Below are 22,885 nucleotides of genomic sequence, written 5' to 3' on the forward strand. Positions count from 1 at the left end.
AGCAAATTCTTTTAATTTAGAAGGAATGATAGGAAACAACGGAGCACGATGTGAGACAGTAGATGGTTTCGCCTTTTGACAAAGTTTACAAATAGACAAGACTCTTCGAATTCGCTTTTCCATATTGTTAAAATAACAAGTCGTTCGAAGAATATGATAACATTTTCGTGGGCCAAAATGTGCGTAGCTGAAATGAATGTACCAAATGAGCTTATTAACAAAATCGTCTGGAATGCAAAGTACCCATAGCTTGTCATCAACAGTGCAGCGTTTGAAGAGTATGTTGTTTCTAACCAGGTAATAATGCCGAATCTGTGTGTGTGTCTTTTCATGCCATTTGCTCTTGATGTCTTTCCAAATCGGATCTTTATCTTGTTCATGAGCAATGTCCTTTAAAGATGTGGTGATGAAGTTTTCAAAGGCGACTTTCTGAATGTAAAGAATACTGAAATTTTTCTCGAGGTTGCCTTCTGTGGTACTTTTCTCAAGCCCAGCCGGTGCGCGTGACAGTGCGTCCGCAACAATGTTCTCCTTGCCGGGAATGTAGACTATTGTGAAGCGGAATTCTTGCAGAAACAATGCCCAACGTTTTAACCATTCATGATTTAATTTTGAAGACATAATAAATTGTAATGCACGATGATCACTGTATACTTTTACGTGCTTACCAGAAAGAAAGAAACGGAATTTGTTAAATGCCCAAACGATAGCTAAAGCTTCTAATTCAGTAACGGAATAATTTTTTTCAGATTTTGTTAGCACTCGGCTAGCAAAAGCAATGGTTTTCTGAATGGTAGTATCATTTTCTATGGCTTCTTGAAATAAATGGGCACCAAGACCGACTTTAGAAGAATCCGTGCTAAGGCAGAAATCTTGTGACAGATCTGGATGAGCTAAGATTGGCGCATGAAGTAACGCTTCTTTCAAAGAATTGAATTCCAACTGTGCTTGTTCGTCCCAGTTCCAAATAGTATTTTTTCCAGTGAGAGAACAAAGTTTTGGTGTAACAAGAATTTGCATATTCAGAAAACGACGGTAAAAATTTACGAGACCTAGAAAACTGCGGACTTGTCTTTTTGTGGATGGAACTGGAATGGCTCTGATTGCTTCTAACTTTTCAGGATCCGGCTGAATGCCTTCAGAAGAAATAATATATCCCAAAAACCTCGCCTTTGACCTACCGAATTCAGACTTTTCCAAGTTAACTGTAATTCCAGATTCTGCAAAAATACGTAACAAACTGTTGAGGATGCGATTATGTAGTCCCCATGAAGCTTCTGCTATTAGAATATCGTCCACATATAAGGTGATGTGACGTTTTAAGAACTCAGGTAATATGGAATTTAGCCCGCGAATGAATGCTGCTGAAGAAATGTTCAAACCAAAGGGAAGTTTCCGAAACTGATAACAAACGCCGAAACAAAGGAAAGCTGTGTATTTTCTACATTCTGGATGAAGTTCGATTTGATAAAAGCTGGATCTGAGATCAATGGAAGACAACACTTTTACACCATTAAAATTTTGAAGAAGTTCTTCCAACGTTTGCGGCCTGTCTGTTTCAGGAATAATGATCGTATTGATTTAACTCGAATCTAAGACAAGCCTGATCGATCCATTTTTCTTCTCAACAACATGTAATGGATTGTTGTATGAGCTTACTGCAGGCTCAATAATGCCCTCGTCGAGCATAGATTGTATTTCTGTTCTAACACGGTCCCTATAATGTGCTGGAATTACATATGGTCTAACACAAAATTTAGTATGCTCACGAACACGAAATTGGTATTGAAATCCCTTGATTGTTCCTGTTTTATGAGTAAAAACTGTGGAATGTGCTTGTAAAATCTCAAAAAGGTCCTGCCTATCAGTGTCATTACAATTCTCAATTGTTTGAATTTTATTCTGAATTAACTTATTAGTGTCAAATGCGCCGTCGATATCATCCCTGTCAGTACTTGCAGAGTGATTGTTAGTGTCTAGTTCCGTAGAAAAGTCCGAACTGTTGTCTAACAGAAGGTAAAGCCGATTAATTTCCTCGTCATGGTTTGAGAGCCAATCTTCAAATTTCAAAGCTATTGACTTACCTTCTTTCTCTAAACTTATTTCAGCATCGTGAAAGTTTAAGATTGCTTTGTATTCATTCAAAAAGTCTACTCCCAATATAATTTCCGTCGACAATAATGGAACAATGAGAAAGTTCATAGAGAAGCTGTGGCTTTGACAAAAGAATTCTAAGTTGGTTTGTTGGCGTACATCTACACTTTTTCCAAAGATTGCACCATGTAATTTAATCTTACGTAACGGAAGTGTGGGGCAATCGTTCGATTTGTTGCATTTGCTAAAGGCTGTTTCACTGATTACTGAAATGGGACTGCCAGAGTCAAGTACTGCCGTAAATTTTACGTCATTTACTGTAATGTGAATCACAGGATATGCAATGTTGTTATGTTTTACGTCGTGTTCTTGGAGTAAGATGTCCCTAATGTCTTCCATTTTTACGTAATTACTAGCTACGGCAGCTGCGTCGTTAGTGTCATAAGAACGTTTTGTGGCTGCCAGCGGTGTGAGTCATTGCCTATTGTCTCTTTGTTGGCGCGCGTCGTTATTGGGGTTTGGAGACCTAACTTCTACAAATTCACCGCGACGAGAGGGCCCTGCCCTGTTTAAATCCCGCCAGTTCTGATGCAATTCGGGTCTGTCGTTACGATCACATCGTCTGTCGTCATGTCGGTAGTTCCTGTAATTTCTTTCTTGTCGGTTAAGTGGTGGAGAATTTCTCCCTGAATCGTAACTGCGCGCTGGACCGTTGCGTCTAAAGTTATTCTGTCTCCCTTGATAATAATTATTTTGGTTCCCATATTGTCTGTTTCTCTGATTGTCTCTGTGATAGTCACTACCGCGGAGAGGTGATCTTTCCCTGTAATTATTACTACTCTCCCAACGGTTGTTATACGGGTGGTGTCTGTTTTGGTCACGATTTGTGTTGTGAGAATAGCCTTGTCGCGTCCAGTTATTATCGAGGAATTGTGACGGATGTGACTTGTAATTGTTGTGTTCCTGTTTCCGCATTCCGCGATTGTCAGTGTCAATTTCCAATTCTTGTAACAGTCCCTGAAAAGCTTCAATGTCGTCTTTGCAACGTCCTGCCAAAATAATGTGTCGTAAATGTTCAGGCAATTTGATTAAGCAAATGCGGATAAGTTCTGAGGGGCTGTATGGGTTTGACAGGTACTGATTCTTGTGCAACATGTCTTCAAAATATTTCATAAGACTGGAAAATTCTGATTGTTCGAAACGTTTCATCATTATGATGCTTTGTTTCACTCGGTCTTGTGTGGCCTGAGACCAATATGCTGAGAGGAAGGCATGGTAAAACTCTCCTTCACTGTGGCAATCATGAATTACCGATCGCATTCTTACAGCTGGTTCATTCTCCAAGTAGCCACACATAAATTCTAATCTGTGCTCTAATGACCAGTTGGGAGGAAAACAATGAGAGAATTGATGGAGCCATGCTTGTGGATGAATGTCGTTGCCAGAATTTTTAAATGTTTTGAATTTACGTGTAGTAATGAACAGCTTATAGTCAAAGTCATCATGTCGGCGAGTCGCATATCGGTCATTGTTACGTCGTTTCGGCGGTTCCATTTCAAAATTCGGTGCACCTTGCCAATTTCTTTCATAACTTCCGAAGTGTCCTGTGTTATTATTTTGTGGTTGTTCCGTATTTCTAAGTCCCTCTTCCCGTATTGGAGCGCGAGTGGCCTCTGAAATACGTAATTCTTGTATTACCTGAGTCAGCTGATCTTGTACTTCCCGGATTTCTCTTTGGTGTTGCGTATTAATTTGATTCTGATTTTGTTTGAATTTCCTAATTTGTTCGCACTCTTCTGTGTCATTAAAGACTACCGGTTTTGTGTCGTTCAGATTATCATCTACCTTCGTAGATAAGTTAGTGAACTGATCCGAAAGTTCGGCTACTTTCTCCGATAGTGAACACATTTCCTCAATGTGTTTTTCTGAACCAAGTTTCAGAGTGTCCATTTGTGTTGAAATCGAATCTACTGTGTTCTTTAAGTTTTCCTGAGTTTTTGCAAGTTGCGTAACCGAATCGGTAGATGCAACTGAGTCAAATTTAGTTTGCAAGGTCTCATGATTTTCATGAACAATAATTTGCAGTTCTTTTATGGCTGCTTCGTGATTCTGTAATGCATTTTCATGCCGCGAAAAAATAGGTTGAAAATGCTCACAAATTTGAGTTTTTACGTCATTACAGACTTTTTGACATTTCGATTCAATGTGATGTAACTCAGTAGTTAAATCTTCACGCGTTTGTTCAAGAGTTTGTTCCAATGAGTCTAACTTTTGAAGCTGTTGCTGTGTTTGTCTCTGATTTTGTTCCATTGTGTCTAACTGTTGCTGTGTTTGTCTCTGGTGTTGTTCCATTGTGTCTAACTTCTTGAGATTTTGTTCCACTGTGTCTAACTTTTCAAGCTTTTGTCCCATTTGTTGCATTAATTGTAATAACAATGCACTGGTGTCTGAAACATGTTCCTCAGTGCTTTTCGGCAGTGAAGTTGCACCGGCAACATTCACATTTTGACAAGCGGAAAATGTGTCTTGACTCATTTGAGAAAACGGTGAGAACCCAAAACCTGAGTCTGCAGTATTTGCAATATTGTGTTCTGTCATTCCCGATTCCTGAGGCGAGCTGTTGCCGACCAATCGATCGATAACGCTTCCCTGTTCACTACCTGTTTCACTGTCTACACCATTGTTTGCCGCCCGCTCCATTTCAATATGCGCAATTACCAAATTACTGCTTTGAACATTAGTAAATTCGTTACTCGGCGGCGCTGATAAGCTACGCTCGTCGTCACTATTATTTCTCAGTTTAGTTTGGAGCCTAGTGTTACGTTTTTCACACGCCATAATTGTCACAATATTTCACACGATAACACAGAAAAGCACAATTTGAAGTGCAAAAATAGGAAAACACATTTATATAGCACTGAAAATAATATCTAGTTAATTGAAAGCGTAGCTGCGAAATACTTGGTGCAAATCTATATGCATGCCACAACTGTTTTACTGTACAACAATGAAAGGCTACAACTACAAAGGAGATTCTCTCTACAATTACGCGCTATCAATAAACAAAAGCTACACTAAATACACAAACTACAAGAAAAAATCAGAAGATTCCAGTGAGGTATCCTAGGCTAAGGGTCGACATATGAAACGTCCCCTTTTTTGAACAATTACAAATGACTGTGCTTAAACTGACACACAATATTTTGTTAGCGCAACGCAATCTGACTTTCAAAATTCCCTACAAAAGAATGGCCCTGACTAACATTAAACTATACCTTTCACAAATCACTTACCTCACAAAAATCTTCGCTGCTCAAGCTACTGCAATACAGCGAGCGCCACTACTGCCAGCTAAATAAAAGATTCAAACTATGGAAGGCACTAACTACTGATAGGGATAGTTAGCAAATGAAAGATATTAATAGAGAACAAACAATGTATTTACCTTGATATCATCATATATAAATATAGCAGTTCATGACAAATTTCAAAACTCCGCCATCTCTCTCTCCACATCCACCGCTGCTGGCGGCTCACCTCCAACTGCGCAACGCTACGCGCTGTTCACAGCCAGCTGCCTAACACTACAATGGCGAGTATTACAACAATGCAAAGCAGCCACAGACTGCACACAGCACAGCCAGTGATTTTCATATTGAGCGCTACGTAACGTTGCCAATAAGAAAACATAAACAGCCTACTTACATAGAGAAAACATAAACAGCCTACTTACATAGAGAAAACATAAACAGCCTACTTACATAGAGAAAACATAAACAGCCTACTTACATAGAGAAAACATAAACAGCCTACTTACACTATCTCTCTCTCTCTCTTACGTACACACACACACTCACACACACACACACACACACACACACACACACACACACACACACAAAACAAAGAATTAATAGGAAACCACACAGATACAACACTGACAAAGGACGAGAGGTAAACATGCAGCAACAGTTAGCAACACAAATATTTTCAACACACAGCCAAAAGTGCAACTAAAGCGTTGTAATCAATGTGGTTGAAAAAAAGGAGAAAATCGGCCGTCTTGAGTATGGAGACCGGGCCAACACATCTCCTGGACGGTATACTTGGACTAGCAATATTGAAAGCCGTAAGTAACACCAAATGATAACTTAACCTCTAAACATGTGCTGCAAAAGTTGTTTCTAATTTGGGAAACAAAGAATAAAATGAGAGATCTAAACAGAATAATATACTCGTAACTAGTACATAATGCATTATCGTACATATAAGACTACCTCTTTGAATTCTGAAGTAACTAAGGAATGACGGAAAACGGAAAAAATTTCAAGGATAACTATTAGTAACTTTACGTACGCCACCGTAGCGCAGCGGTAGTGTTACTGTCTACCACGCAATGGGGCCTGGGTTCAATTCCCGGCAGGGAACTGGGTGTTGTGTGTCCTCCTGTCACGAGATTATAGTCCGTGTAGATCACTCTTTTTTTTATTACTGGTCCCGACTCTCGCAGAATGTCATCTTCGGTTCGAAAAGGTCACTACAAAATGTAGTTCGCTGGAAAGCTTAATACTTTATGGCATACATAGAAATACAGTAAACTCCAGATTATCCGACTTGCAGATTGCTCGCGTGTAGTTCATGGAAGCCGTAAACGTCTGCGGGTGATTAAAGAGCGACGCCTGTGAACCAGAATCTGATAATCTAAGTGATGAAAATACGGTGGAAGACTGCGAGGATGAAGGTACCGAGTAACTAGGAAGCTGTTCATCATGCACACCTAGGAATTGAAATACGAAGGTCTGTAATGAGATTATGAAGGACGAAATCCGTTTGATTATATCGATGATTAGACTTTCCATAAAATGAGAACCGTTGGCAAAATTGCTGAGAAACGGAAGCCGAAAGGAAAGAATGTCTATCGCCCGAAGGTGAATGAAAGAAAGTGTAATTGTACTTACACTTTGCCAGTTTCCGGCGAGTAACGGGGAAGTAATTCAGTGGGTTTTCAGATTTTACAAGCTCGCTTTGTGGATACAGTAAATGGCCGATTTCCAAACAACTTGTGTATTTTGGATTAGCCGTATTTGTCGGTTATTCGCGCAGTCTCGGATTTGCGATAACCCAGATAATTCTGAAGATGATTCTATTTGAAAGTTGAAACACGTGTTCAGTAACATTGTTGTGTTACCAAGATAATCATGCTGTAATAAATTCCGGTACGGTTATGATTTCCCAACACCACCACATCATATAAAAGAATTTATCATTTACTGCTTCCAGGGCATAGTTATTGTTCTGTGACGGTTTGGAAAATTGACAAAAATGCTTTGAATACCTAATTATTTTGGTGTTGTATGACAAAAGATCCTAAAAACTGCGAAGCAATAGGTGCTTAAGTAGTTATCACAACAGCTAATGCGTTTAAGACTGAAAAATGGAACGCAGCGGCGCTTTAAAAGGCGACATAAATCATGCTTTTTACGCTATCGGCGTAAATGTCTGAGTGGGGCCTTTACGAGGAAGGCTGGTAAAGTTCTTAACGAGCTTCCAGGGGCGATGCAGAAGCAGTTTATTCCGTGTGAAGTTACCGGGAGGCCGGCTTTGAACACAGTTACCAGCACACGGCGCAGAATATCACGAGCAAAGCTAATGTGGCGTCGGATGGCGCCTCCGCTGCTGAATATTTCACTTTTCGTGCACATATGCTTTGCCAGAAACACAGTTGTACAGAGAATCGACTGGTTTATCGGATACAGGTAATAACACAAACTATGTTGTTTCTGTACCTTGTTACTCAGTTACTTCAGAATTTTTTTTAGAGACGCGGTGTTTTGTCTTGCTGCAATATATGCCTCCCTTGGTCTCGCATGATGTCTCTTCTACGGCAAAGTAAATATATCTAAGCGTTTCAGTGCGGAATCGCGCGACTGCTACGGTTGCAGGTTCGAATCCTGCCTCTGGAATGGATGTGTGTGATGTCCTTAGGTTAGTTAGGTTTAAGTAGTTCTAAGTTCTAGGGGACTGATGACCTCAGATGTTAAGTCCCATAGTGCTCAGAGCCATTTGAACCATTTTTAAATATATTTAAATTTTTACCAGTCAGTTGCATAAAGGAAATTTAATTCCTTAACCGGTTTCAGGCACGTAGTGTCCTACCTTAGAGGGTTATTAACTATTGCATTATCTGCAGGTGTCATCAAAAAGATACATGCAGCATATTGCTGTGATCACGAGCCTGCACCATTTTTGTACAGGCGCTACGATTCACATGACCACAGGAATATGCTGCATGCATCTTATTCTTGAGACTTGCAAGTAATACGATAGTTATAACTTTCTGAAGAAGGGCACTAAGAGCTTGAAACCGGTTAAGAAATTAAATTTCTTTAATGCAGCTAGGTGCTGATTATTTCGTTATGTGCAACTACAATTGATGAAGATGGATAAACTACTAAGCTAGGTAATCAGTCACTTAATTGCACAGCTTTATTACGCAACTACAGGATGGGCAAGAATTCCCCATACCCCTGTAGCATCAAATGCTAATTGATTTGATTTGCTTTAGCACAATTACTTACTTACGCATTTAGTGTCCAGCATATTGGTATGTTCCCCATCATGCTGTAAACACGTTTCCATACCCCTCCATGTTCTTCTTGACATCTTTTTTAGCATGTGAGGTGTTATAGTGGGAAATGCATCCTCAACAGCATTGCGCAGTCATTTGTTTGTAGCACCCAACGACATGTAGGTACATGCGCCTTAATGACTCCCCATAACGAGTTGCCAGGTGTGGCGAGGTCAGAATTCCATGGTGGTCGTTTCAAGAGAGTTGTTTTTACTGATAAACCCCGATCTATCCACCGTCCTGGAAAGCATTTTTTTAGGAACTCGCGCACTGCAAGAGCGTGGTGAAGAGGTACTCTGTCTTGTTGCAACAATAAGCGTTCTGTGATGCCCCTCGGCTCCATCTGAGGTGTTAACCATGTCTATATCATGTGTAAATAGTTTTCGCAATTCGTTGTCCCTTCAAGAAAGGAGGGTCCAACCAGATGTGATGACATCGCTGCCCATATCATTATGCGAGGCAGGTCCCTTTCTAACACAAGTGTATAATGAAGATTCTGTTTGGTCCAAGTGACAATAATTCTAGCACGTGAGTTGCGATAAATGGCACATTTGGAAATTGAGTTAGCAAAGCATGGCATGCTCATTTCGATCTGTATCCAACAACCCGTTTATTAACGTTGGTCGAAAGGGTCTGTCTGACCTTTAAGGTCTTTTTCATGGGATCTCGCATTGTTGTCCTCGGTATACCGAGTTCCGAAGCATGCAAAACAAAATAATGGTTCAAATGGCTCTGAGCACTATGGGACTTAACATCTGAGGTCATCATCCCCTAGAACTTAGAACTACTTAAACCTAACTAACCTAAGGACATCACACACATCCGTGCCCGAGGCAGGATTCGAACCTGCGACCGTAGCAGTCGCGTGGTTCCGGACTGAGCGCCTAGAACCGCTCGGCCACCGCGGCCGGCTCTGGTTTGGGTAAGACGTGCTTTTGGTTTTGGCAATGTTAACACAAGAAGAAACACATACCGGAGTCTCTGCTTCGATTGAACAGTCTCCTACGAAATCGACACGTGTGGATGCTTCGTTCTAGGCGCTCAGTCCGGAACCACGCGACTGCTACGGTCGCAGGTTCGAATCTTCTAGGGGACTGATGACCACAGATGTTAAGTCCCATAGTGCTCAGAGCCATTGGAACCATTTGAACCTAATCCAGAAGTGTTGCTTTTTGCTGTGGAGATTGAATGCTCCTGTAATGTGTCTCATTGTCTGCTCTGAATGTTGTCGCCCTCGCACTCACACACTTGTCACTAAGTGCTCCTCAGTAGTGTAACTATGATCGCTCAAATTTGTAATGATTACAAATCAAAACTCGTTTGCGACTGCAAAAACTTGTCACCATGAATAACCACCATGGATTCCAACTACGGATTAGAAGTAACACTATTACCAACCTGTGGAATGGCGAATCCAGGCGTGCTACCTTACTGGGTAAAAAACCAAGGAGACTAGGAAGGGTTGGGCCAAGGTATACAGGGTGAGTATGTAAACCCGCCAGGCTAGCCGAGAGCGCTAATGCGCTGATTCCTGGTCTTGGGTAGGTGCGTTGGCACCGGATCGAATCCGCCCAGTGGATTACTGATGGTCCCGGCGGAGGTTCGAGTCCTCCCTCGGGCATGGGTGTGTGTGTTTGTCCTTAGGATAATTTAGGTTAGGTAGTGTGTAAGCTTAGGGACTGATGACCTTAGTAGTTAAGTCCCATGAGATTTCACACATATTTGAACTTTTTTTTTGGGATTACTGACGAGGACCAGTGTGCCAGCCAGCCTGGATGTGGTTTTTAGGCGGATTTCCACATCCCACTAGGTGAATACTGGGCTGGTCCCCATGTCCGCCTCAATTACATGACTCGCAGACATTTGAAAACGTTCGCACTATTTCATGGCTTACACTAGATGCAGACAGCTGAGGTACACTAATTCTGTCCCTGGAGGTATGGGATGGCGACAGGAACGGCATCTGGCCATCCTCTGACATTAACATCACCAAATTCATAGTAACAAGGCCGACCCCATGTTGAAGTGGGACAAGGGCCCAAAAATGATATACAGGGTGATTATAATTAAAGTTAAACTTAAAAACGATTAGAATAACACTACTGGTCAGAATGGCATCAAACTGCAACGGAATATTATCGGAGAAGGGGGAAAACGTATGGCAGAAGAAAAAAAAAAGTGTGAAAATTGATCAATAGATGGCGCTGTATGTGTCAGAATACATAAATGAAAACACCTGTCATGCGCACGACCCATTGAAGTTGGTATAAACACTCCTGGTACACGGCTTTTCCTCCTTTCCGGTCTGCGACGTTTGCCGTGACTGTCTCAATGCAGGATAGCACTCTGCTTGTAAAGCTGTATTACAAGAATGATGACTGTGCACGTGTTGTAATGCAGAAGTTCCGGACACTGAAGGATTTGAAAAAAGGCGTTGGCCCAATGACTGCCATGGGTCTCGAGAAAATGATTTGGAAATTCCAAAAGACGGGTTCTTTTCATGTGCAACCTGGTAGAGGGAGGAAACGAATTGATTCAACATCAGTGGAAGCATTGACCACTGCAGTGCAGGAGGAGACAAGTGATGGTGTGCAAATGTGTAGTGCATGGAGAATTGCTCGAACATTGGATATACCCGTGAGCGCGGTGCATAAAATCCTACGCAACATCCTTCTTTGCTGTCCATTCAAAGTTACATATCTGCACGAGTTACTTCCTGTTGACCTGCCAGCAAGAGAGACCCATGCTTTACACTTTCTTGCTCGCACCGATGTGGACAATGATTGGCTGTGGAAGATTTTGTGGACAGCCGAAGCCCACTTCCATCGGACAGGATATGTCAATACACAGAATTGTCGAATATGGGCAACAGAAAATCCGTACGCAAATCAACCAGTACCACTTCATCCTGAAAAGGTCAATGTGTGGTGCGGGTTTACAGCATCGTTTACCATAGGGCCATATTTTTTCGAAGAGACAGATGCTTCCGGTCCTGTTAACCCCTATATTTAGGGGGTGCTGCTTCCACTCAAACGCCGGCAAAGGCGCCGCAACGCCCCCTAATCTGGCAGCAACGGTTACGAAACTTAACACGACGTCGAAAAATCGGGATGACGAAGAGGACAATTCAAACACGAATGACCCATCACGACTCAACCTGTATAATAACATTTGATACTAAACAGGGGTTTCAGGCGTATGGAGACTTCTCCCCCTATGGTGCTTCACTAGCGTGTTAGTACTTACACATGATCATTGAAATAGTGGTAACACAATGTCTGTGTGATGTGGTAATATTCGACAGTCATTTGTCATTAGAATTGAGCAAGTTAGTCTGTTGCCGGAATGGCTTCCTGTTGTTTCCTTATCTTCCTCTCGCGCGTCGTCGCTGACTAGTTACTATGTAGCAAAGCGACCTGGCTCAGGTGGCAGCATCGTCGTGTTTACGCCGGGAAAGTGGGTTCAAATGGCTCTGAGCACTATGGAACTTAACTTGTAAGGTCATCAGTGCCCTAGAACCTAGAACTACTTAAACCTAACTAACCTAAGGACATCACACACATCCATGCACGAGGCAGGATTCGAACCTGCGACTGTAGCGGTCGCACGGCTCCAGTCTGTAGCGCCTAGAACCGCTCGGCCACCCCGGCCGGCGGGAAAGTGGGGAGAGGGTGGGGAGGGGGCTGGTAATATCGTGCACTGCAGTCTTTTTTTTTTTTTTACGAGTGGAGAGGTGTTACTGGCTATATGACTGTGCATAAATTTCCTGACTAGCTCCTGCACTGACAGAATAATTTTTCTCTGAGTATCCTCTCTAGATTGGAAATCGGGTTCGGTGGTACAATCTGTGTCAGTTTTTTCAAGGCTGGCGTTCCCTAGTATGGTTTGTAATAACTCGGAAATTGCTCTCTAATCACACAGTAATCTACATCGTTAATTCGATAGTTATTCTGTAAATTTGTGTCTTTTTCTTTGTGACAGATGCTTGCCTATATCCCTGCTGTCCTAATTATTCGTCTTTGACATTTTGCATTCACCTTTCAGGTAGGGTTCCTCAAGGCTCAATCTTATGCCTGCTATTGTTCCTCATACATCTTCTGCCTAATGAACAACAAATGGAATTAATTATTTTTGTGGGTGACACTAGTACCGTAAGCAATTCCAGAGCACATACAGAAACAGAATAAATGGTAAACAATATTCTTAAAAACCGCACTGATTGCTTTTCTGTGAATGGTTCACTCTTAATTTAAAAAAGATAAAACATATTCAATTTTGTACATGTAGAGGAGCTATACACTATATAATTATCACGTAACACATGATGAGGAAATAAATAAATAACATGGAAACGTGAAAAACTTTTAGGTCTAATGAGAAATTAAAGAGGAAAAAGCACATTATGGAATTTCTTAAGCAGTTCTCCCAAATTTGCAGGGAGGATCATTGCGAATGTTGTAGAAACTAACTGACTGAGTATCATTAGCCATCAACACTGCCATACCTGTCTCCTTCTCACCGAAGTTTAATGACTTTAACAGCAAACCATTTTCCGCTATGGCCCTCCATCCTTGCACTGTGAGATAATGTGCACTATTTTTCCCGCTTTTGGACTGGGTGTTCTATTGTACTTATGTTCGTATCATAACTGACAATCCACTGTTATACACAGGCAGCTGCCAAGTCAGAAGCTTATAGTCATCTTCTCTATTGATAAGAACACTGTTTTGGTAACATTTCCCCTCTCTTTCACTACCAGCTATCACCATTTTCCCATTAATGATGGACCATCAATGGTAGCATGAAGAATATCTCACACTAAATTAACTTCTCTGAAATGTGAGTAAAATAACCTCTTATATGTTCAGTGTCCAGCCACTTTGTGGCACCAGAAGACTACTGATGAAGATGTTAGCAGAGGGGTCGGAATGTCGAGAGTAGTAAATGAATGCAGATTCTAGCTCAAAGAGCATAGTGGATTAAAAATTCCAGGATATAATCCAAGATTCTAATTTCGCAGTATCCCCCAACCAAATATTCACCCATATTCAATAAATGAGGATTTCATTTAATTAAAAAATAAATTATTCATTTTAAGTTTAATATTCAAATATTAAATTCAAAAAATTTTAAATTTTTTTCAAATTCCTTGACATGATTTGGAAGATCTTTATTTCATTTTTTGCCTCAATAAATAAAATGTAATCCAATAATTTTGTCTAATTTGTCATCATCATTTGTAAAGAGTTTAGCATCATGATCTGAAAGAGAAATCTTAAATTTATCATCTAAAAGTAATAAAAATTTTTCACCATATTTAGTTGGTAAAATTTCAGCTTTTCAAAGGAGGTATGATTTATGTTTTTTCAGCTCTGATAATTTAGTGAGCACTTCTGCAGAACTGTTACAATAATCGTTAAGTTTAGTTAATAGATTTTCACCACTTCCATTCATATTAATTTTGTGAAGTTTTCTTTTTTAACAATAACAAGCTTCAGTATAAATTATTTTTTTATGTTAATGAACATTAGACTCACTGAATCTTAAAGCATGAACATATAAGTTGAACAATAGAATACACTTTTCATATTAATTTCCTCAGCTAGTCAGTTCACTTTAAAGCAAAAAATCTTTAGTTATTAATTACAATTGCGACCCACACACACGCTATAGTATTTTTTACTACCTTCGTTAACCATTGCATTGTAGTTGGGGTCCTGGGTCTGGCTCTCGGCTGTGGTACTGAAAATAAGAATCTTAAAGCTACATATTTTCTTCAATGTCGGGCAGCTGTGGAGAAAAATGTATATTACGTGAATAGCGGGCGAGTTTTTCGCTTCCGCTAATTTTTATAAGTTAATATCGCCACGTAATGGCATCATTGGCTGCATCGGCTGCTGCAATTGTTGACCTGCAAATTACTTGAATGCAGGTTAATTCAAGGAAGGCGGACATGAAATCGGAATCACCTCATACAAATTAAAAGTGCACAATAATATTAAATCAATATATTACTTGCTTAATTAGTACAAATATGCTTACATTTGCCAGCACTCGCAAGATGTCTGTCTACACTCAACCAAGACAAGAGAAGAAGGGAAGATGACTAAAAAATTAACAAAAGAGCATATTTTGTTGTCTCTTTAGATCATTTTGTTATATTTCTTTGCCCTTGAAACTTACACAGAGAAATTATTATAATATGGATACATGAGAAAAATGTATATTATTCAATTTTTAAATATCTCTTCTTTATAAAAACTGTTTTTTAATTCTTTTCTTATTATGTCACTGGGGACGCTATACTAGGTTGAATATCTTTTAATAAACATTCTAAATCTGCACATATTACAAAAGGTACCCTACATGGATGACTGCAAATTTCAAATTCAGGTTTTTGACCTTTTACAGGAATATCTACTTTTACTTCTTTGCATTCTTTGCAATCATTTCGATGACTGTGTGATTCTTCTTGTGAATAAAAACGTCCTAAATACCATGTCATAGATAAATTTGATAGGCTTTTTAGTTGCTTGTGAACTAATTAATGTTGATAGATTTTTTATTGAAAAATAAAGTGAATTATTTTCATATTCAAAAAAGAAGGTTCTTTTATAATTTTTTGAGCCTTGAAGAGGACATTTAGTAATTGGTCCTTCTTTATAATTGTTTTCAAATGCATAAACTTTGAATGCAATACCTGATTTCTTTTCAAATTTTGGAACTGAACAGGAAAATTAATTTTCTCTTTTTCCAAAGATACATCTAATACGAATCCAGTATTTTTATATTTATTAACTCTTTCTGAATTCTTACATATAATATATAATGCAGATTTTTTTGCCACAGAAAACATTTTTGATCTGTGTTTTTTTACATTAATCAGTTTTTATCTTTAATACCTGTTGGTAAATCGACAACTGAAGAACCAAAATTGGCTTGTGTCTATTAACTCTTAATTCCAAACTACATGTATAAAATTTTTTCCTTTTCATTTCTTCAGTTTCAGTTAATAGTTTAATTGTTGACTTTTGATAATAATCTTCTAAATCAGTTGTTCTTAATAAAACTCGATTACTTGTTTTAAAATTAAATTCTTGTATTTCGTGTTCTCTCTTAAAATTACAGTAAAATGTGATGTTAATTTTCGAGACTTTTCTTTGTATTACAACATTCTTTAATTTGGGGATTATTTCTTCCTTCATTTGATTAAAAATTATTTTGGTTCAGTAACATTATCATTATTATTAGTTCCATAAGTAATTTTATTCTTCATTTAAAAGCAAAAGGTTTTCTATAAATTTGTTTAGGATATCTAAAAATTCACCATCATATAGAAAATAGAAACTTGGTAAATTTTTCAAATAATTTTTTGTTTAATTTTTGATATTTATGTAGTAGAAGCTTTTGAAAATATTTCTCATTATCGATTTTATCAATTTCACTACTAGATCTATCGATAAGATTGAGTAACTGTCTTTTAACAAATTAGAATAAATTTTTCAATTTTTCGTTTTGCACATTTTATGAAGAACATCTAAAGATTTTTTACTCATATCATAATTATTCTTAATTTAACTTTCAGATTTTTTGATAAGGGCGATTAATTGCCTTTTTTAAGTTTAGAATAATTTTTTCCTTTTTTGGTTAAAAAATTGCATGAATACCTTTTACAGATTTTTTCTTCAATTCTTTATTGTCAATAGGACTTACAATAAGATCGATAAATTTTTTTTATGAAGTTTGGAATAATTCTTTAAATTTTCTGTTTTGCAAATTGAATGAAGTTCCTTTTTTATTCTTATATCTTAGTTCTCTCATCTTCATTTCTTTCTTATTAAAATAATCAACAAATTCCACACAATTTTTTTAAAATTGTTATAACTTAATCCATATGTTCCTTTACTATAAGTTTTGAAATAGCTCAGTTTTGGTGTTCATTTTGTTTCAGTTTCATTTATAAAGAAAAAATTTAAATTTTCAAAATTAAAATATTGATGGTTGAAATGTACCTCTGACCTTTAAATTTTAAATTTAAATCGATGTTATAGAGAGACAAGGTTTAAAAGATCTTAGTTATAAATAATTTATTAGATTTTTATTTTTTAAATAAATCACAATTTGTTTGGTGGGTGTAGATGGATGTGGTTTGGTGGCTCTTGTTTATAAAGAATAAATTTTATCAGACTTTTAAATTTGAAATGGGAATTTGATTGTTTCAGTAAAGATAAATTTTGGAATAGGGAATACTGAAAAACTGTAATCTTGATTTATATCCTGGACTTTTCAATCAAATATGCTTTTTGAGCCAGAATCAGCAATCATATACTATGGCTGAGGTTTGGAAATGTTTGAAAAATAATAGGGCACGGCCTTAAGATTCAGATTTCAGTTTTAGTGATAGAGTCCACTAAGGATGTAGACTTATAGGGGTATTAATAGTTTCATACTCTAGCAGTGTCCTTACAACAACTACACAGATGCCGGTTATATATGCCACCAGTCATTTTTTCGATAGCGAGTACTACCTCTATATATACAATAGCCAACAATGTTGAGATACAACTAACGAAGTTGAGTCCAAGTCGTAGTGTTCTGCCAATTGGAAGACTGGATAAATAAAATAAAATGTGTGATGCATATTGCATTGTCTTGATGCTTCATCCAGCGCCATCTTCTCAACCACATCCTCTCCCATAGATGTTGACCTCAATGGTCACTGAACCCTTCTGTCCATATATCTGTATGCAGAGCATCCCACAGACACTCGTCTACCTTTTGAGAAAGCCTCAAGGACCGGTTCCAGGGGATAGCAGCATGTGAGCTTTTTCACCTACAACAGTCTACGTCACTTTCAAGCATGGACTCATAATGAAAGTGGTTAAGATGATTTCCATAGATCCTATATAACGCAGCTAAACAATTTCCCAGGCCAGTGAGCACGTAGGGCCCTACAGAGAATTATAACAGATTATTTTTGGTGTTTGTCGTCATCATACATTTGTGCTATGAAATGTTTTCATCGCCATGCGCCAGTTAGCATGTGTCGAGTCACCATGCATCAGGAGGTGTATGAGAAGTAGTTTGCAAGCTATCTACACACTGAATAATTCCGTGATGATGTTACAAACTTTCAGGGGGATGGAGAAGGGTAGATGTATCAATTTAAAGCAAGGGATCCTGCTCTGGCAATGACCGAGTCGACAGTTATAAGCGGGAAATCGTTCTGATATCTCTGGCAGTAGACCTCTTCTACTGCAAGCTCTTTGTTTTCCATATTTTTGGAGTAGGTAGTATGGACGAAAACAAGAAAGAGGTCCAGTAAAATACGGGCTCTAAAATGTATACCTTAAGAGCTGTGGGCACTTCTGTAATGGAAGAGATGCATTTCACAGTGCCGGAAATGAAAAAACGCCCATAGCTCTTAAGGATGCATTTTAGAGACTATGTTTCCTAGACAGTTTTTTCCTTGTTTTGGTCCATAGTACCATAGCTGAAAGTTGCCTACCCTACAGCCTAGCTGCATGAGTACCAGTACATCTATTCCACTGTCAGAGTTACCAGAACGATTTCCGCTTATAACTTTTGACACGATCATTTCCGAACGAGGGTTCCTTACCTCAGATTGATACATGTACCCTTCTCCATCGTCCCTGAAAGTTTTTAATATCATCACGGCATTACCCTGTATACTGTGAAGAGCAATGATCGTGTAACATTTCGCCAGGCATAATCCAAGGGATTGTCATATAATCATAATACAAACGATCTAGTGGATAATGTAGGTAGCTCCATGAGGCTTTTCGCGGATGGTGATGTTCTATACAGAGAAGCTCCAACGCTAGAAAATTGTAGCGAAATGGAAGAAGACCCTCTCAGGAACAACGCTTAGAGCACGGATTGGCATTTGATCCATAAAATATAAACAAGTATACGTAACAAAAGCGTAATGTATTCTTATAAGTAGGCAGAAAGACCCATTATTGGGTGTTTACGCGATTGTACGACAATCGTTGAAAAGAGTCACATCTATAAAACATTTAGAAGTAGCACTAAAAGCGGAATAACCACATGAAACTAATCGCGGGTAAGGCAGAGATCAGAGTGAGATTCATTGGAAGAATCCTCAGCAAGTGTAGTTCACCCACATGGGAGATGTATAAATGCACACTGAAGCGGCAAATGTAAATTTGTACCAAGGTCGGAATTCGATCCCGGTCCTGCTAAGTTGGCAGATGCGCTGCTCATTACGCATTCCTGGCACAGTGGCTTCAGACAAGCGCACAGACTATTATTGCACACCTCCCTCCTCACTACAAATTCGCATTCACGCCTCAGTCCCCTTGGTATTCCCCCTAAACCCGGAAAACATTGCAGAGGCTCTCCAGCTGTGTAATAGCACCTCAGAATCGAACGAAACGGGGAATTCCGCCTGAAACCAAGGCAACAGAAGTACATAGTTTCAGAGACCTTTTCAAGTCTCAAACATTTATGATATTTGTATGCAAACTGAAGTGATGAATGAAAATTTATACGAAGGCCAGGATTCGAGCCTAGGTCTTCTGTCCTCTAGAGAGATGCACTAGCAGGCCTCTGTGGCCGAGTGGTTCTAGGCACTTCAGTCCGGAACTGTGCTGCTGCTATGGTCGCAGGTTCGAATCCTGCCTCGTGCATGGATGTGTGTGATGTCCTTAGTTTAGTTAGGTTTAAGTAGTTCTAAGTCTAGGGGACTGATGACCTCAGATGCTAAGTCCCATAGTGCTTAGAGCCATTTTGAGATGAACTAACCACAACGCTACCCTAGCACAGTGGTTTTGCATAACTACGTGGACTACTCTAGCACAACTCCCTCCTCAGTCCAAATTCCTAGGTACAAATTTTCGTTCCTCGCTTCTGTCTGCATATATAGCTGTATATTATAAATTGCTCGTCTGACCTATACTTCAGTATTGCTCATTAGGCTCTGTTCTGTAATAGATAGGACTGACTGAGAAAATAGAGATGATTCTAAGAAGAGCAGCGCGTTTCGTTACAGTTTCAGTTAAGAAGCACGAAAGCGTCACAGGGATGATCAACCAGCTTCGGCAGCAGACGCTGCAGGAGAAGCGTTCTGCACTACGGTGTGGTGTTCCGTTCCGGGGGCGTACGTTCTCAAAGAAAGTCAACCAATATAGCTCTCTTCCTCCTACGTTCAAATGGCTCTGAGCACTATGGGACTTAACTTCTAAGGTCATCAGTCCCCTAGAACTTAGAACTACTTAAACCTAACTAACCTAAGGACATCACACACATCCATGCCCGAGGCTGGATTCGAACCTGCGACCGTAGCGGTCGCTCGGTACCAGACTGTAGCGCCTAGAACCGCTCGGCCAGCCCGGACGGCTTCCTACTACGTACCAGGTGATCAAAAAGTCACTATAAATTTGAAAACTTAATAAACCACGGAATAATGTAGATAGAGAGGTAAAAATTTACACCCATGCTTGGAATGACATGGTGTTTTATTAGAACAAAAAAAAAAAGTATTGCTAGACGCGTGAAAGATCTGTTGCGCGCGTCGTTTGGTGATGATCGTGTGCTCAGCCGCCACTTTCGTCATGCTTGCCTCCCAGGTCCCCAGACATCAGTCCGTGCGATTACTGGCTTTGGGGTTACCTGAAGTCGCAAGTGTATCGTCATCGACCGACATCACTAGGGATGCTGAAAGACAACATCCGACGCCAATGCCTCACCATAACTCCGGACACGCTTTACAGTGCTGTTCGCAACCTTATTCCTCGACTACAGCTATTGTTGAGGAATGATGGTGGACATATTGAGCATTTCCTGTAAAGAACATCATCTTTGCTTTGTCTTACTTTGTTACGCTAATTATTGTTATTCTGATCAGATGAAGCGCCATCTGTCGGACATTTTTTGAACGTTTGTATTTTTTTTCGGATCTAATAAAACCCCATGTCATTCCAAGCATGTGTGTCAATTTGTACCTCTCTATTTACATTATTCCGTGATTTATTCAGTTTTCAAATTTATACTGACTTTTTGATCACCCGGTATATCTCGCGAAAATACTTTGAAGATAAAATTAGAGAGATTGGAATCACACGGAGCTTTACCAACAATCGTTATCGTTCTTTCCGAGAAGCACTCGCTAAAGGAACAGAAAAGGGAGGAAGTGATAGAAGAATAGCTCCTACATCACACTATAACCTGGGTTGCTGAGTACAAATATAGAAGAAGATGTAGACAGTCCTCTGCTTTCTTTGACCACACCAGTATGTCTGTTGATTTTCATGTGGCCTCTGAGTCGGCACTAGCTTCAGGCACCAGTGGCACATGAACCTGAACGTTCTTGCGACGGTTATCCTCTATGACAGGGTTAATGCACTGAAAATACGCTTTCGCGATATGGCTACTTAATGGTTCGCAAAATTGTCAGTTTCTTAAATACTGTTGCTGTTACCCGAAAGTCGGGGACAAACATTTTAATAACTCGCCGTGTAGTCCTTCAGCCATCACTGTAGTGGACGAAATGCGCAAAGAATAATCGTCAGTCGTATTGCCTACCTCTTTACCAGAACTTTATCACTTACGATCTCCGAGTATGTTGGTGATAATGTCACTCGACAGTGGAAGTTGTAGCAGTGACGGGTATGATAAGGAGAAAGTATACCTAAGGAACGGGCAAGGTTGCGCGCGAAAAACCATCCCCGAGTACAGAAAGCTCTCCATTTCCACACGAATTGTTGCCGACCGCAAGCAGACACATCGAGAAATAGATAAAAATGTAATAATTACATAATAAAGAAATAACAAATAAGCTAATGCAAGGGTTTGTATTAACTAAATTGCCTATTACATTATGTTAGGTGCTAAAAATGACCTCCTTGTGCTTCAATGCACTTTTGTGCGCGATCAGACATGTGAATGTACGCTTTGCGCAACTCTGCCGAAACAGTGATCAAAATTTCATTACGAATATTGTCCTTCAGGTTTCTAAATTGTGCTCGTTGTCTAGGAACAGCGTATTTCAATAGTAATGGAAACGTCTTCGGTCCCGGATCCGAACCCGACACCTCTTAGATTTTGAATAAAAATCATCAGTAATGGTGGCCGAATACTTCGGCATTCGAAGTAATCCTCATTCAGCCAACGGTCTCGTCAAAGAAGGTGTAGGAGTGGAGAGAGGTTCAGGACACTCTCTTGTCCTTGGAATGGGACACTACCGCTAAAGGCGAAAGAATCAGCAATGATCAACGGAATGAGGATGCAAAAGACAATGGAAACCACTGCATTAAAGACACGTTATGTGTATATGCGATTGCAGTCTTTCTCGGCGTATTCCACTGATGAATTCTTCCCGGGTTATCAGCCGAGTGGTGGCGTCGTCTTGTCGCAACGTTCCAATTCATCAGTGGAATACGGCGAGAAAGACTGCAATCGCATATACACATAACGTATCTTTAATGCAGTGGTTTCCATTGTCTTTTGGCCAGAAGATGATGGTTACGAAACTCATTGAAACGTTGCGACAAGACGACACCACCACTCGGCTGATAACTCGAGAAGGATTCATCAACGTTATGTGTATCCACAGGACATGTGGCCTGTGATTGAGAAAGTATCTTGATAATCCGGCCACTGGCAAAAGATTCCGGACTAGTCTCCCATTAGAATGCATACATGCCGACGTCGCAAGCAGAGGATGAAGAGACAGAGAAAGCACATGAGGATACTGTACAGGTGATTCAGTTCGTGAAGGGAGATGAAAATCTAATAGCCACGGGGGATTGGAATGCGGTTGTAGGGGCTTGGTAACATAAACGAGAGAGGAGAAAGGTTGAGTTCTACAATAAATTTCAGCTGGTAAAAACGAATACTCTATTCAAGAATCACAAGAGGAGGAAGTAATACTTGGAAACGGCCTTGAGACAGGGGAAGACTTCCGTTAGATTACATCGTGGTCAGGCACAGATTCCGAAATCAGATATTGGATTGAAAGGCAGACCCAGGAGCAGATATAGAATCAGATCATAAGTTAGTAATGATTAAGAATAGGCTGAAGTTTAAGACACTAGTCAGGAAGAATGAGTATGCGCGAGGGCATGCAGCTTTACTGTATGATTAAATGATGACGGCATCCTCTTGGGTAAAATATTCCGG

At 39.7% G+C, this 22,885-nt stretch overlaps 1 protein-coding gene across 1 annotated transcript in view; it reads left to right on the top strand.

Annotated features, from left to right (window-relative positions):
* The first annotated feature begins 7,689 nt into the window (after positions 1 to 7,689).
* LOC124594239 overlaps positions 7,690 to 22,885 on the top strand; it is a 94,345-nt gene continuing 79,149 nt past the window's right edge. Inside the window, exon 1 of the mRNA XM_047132637.1 lies at positions 7,690 to 7,850. Within this exon, the coding sequence (XP_046988593.1) occupies positions 7,744 to 7,850 (107 nt within the window). The 5' untranslated portion in view covers positions 7,690 to 7,743. The remainder of the gene's footprint in view (positions 7,851 to 22,885) is intronic.

This window comes from Schistocerca americana, chromosome 1 (genome assembly GCF_021461395.2).
Source record: "Schistocerca americana isolate TAMUIC-IGC-003095 chromosome 1, iqSchAmer2.1, whole genome shotgun sequence".
Lineage (NCBI taxonomy): Eukaryota > Metazoa > Arthropoda > Insecta > Orthoptera > Acrididae > Schistocerca > Schistocerca americana.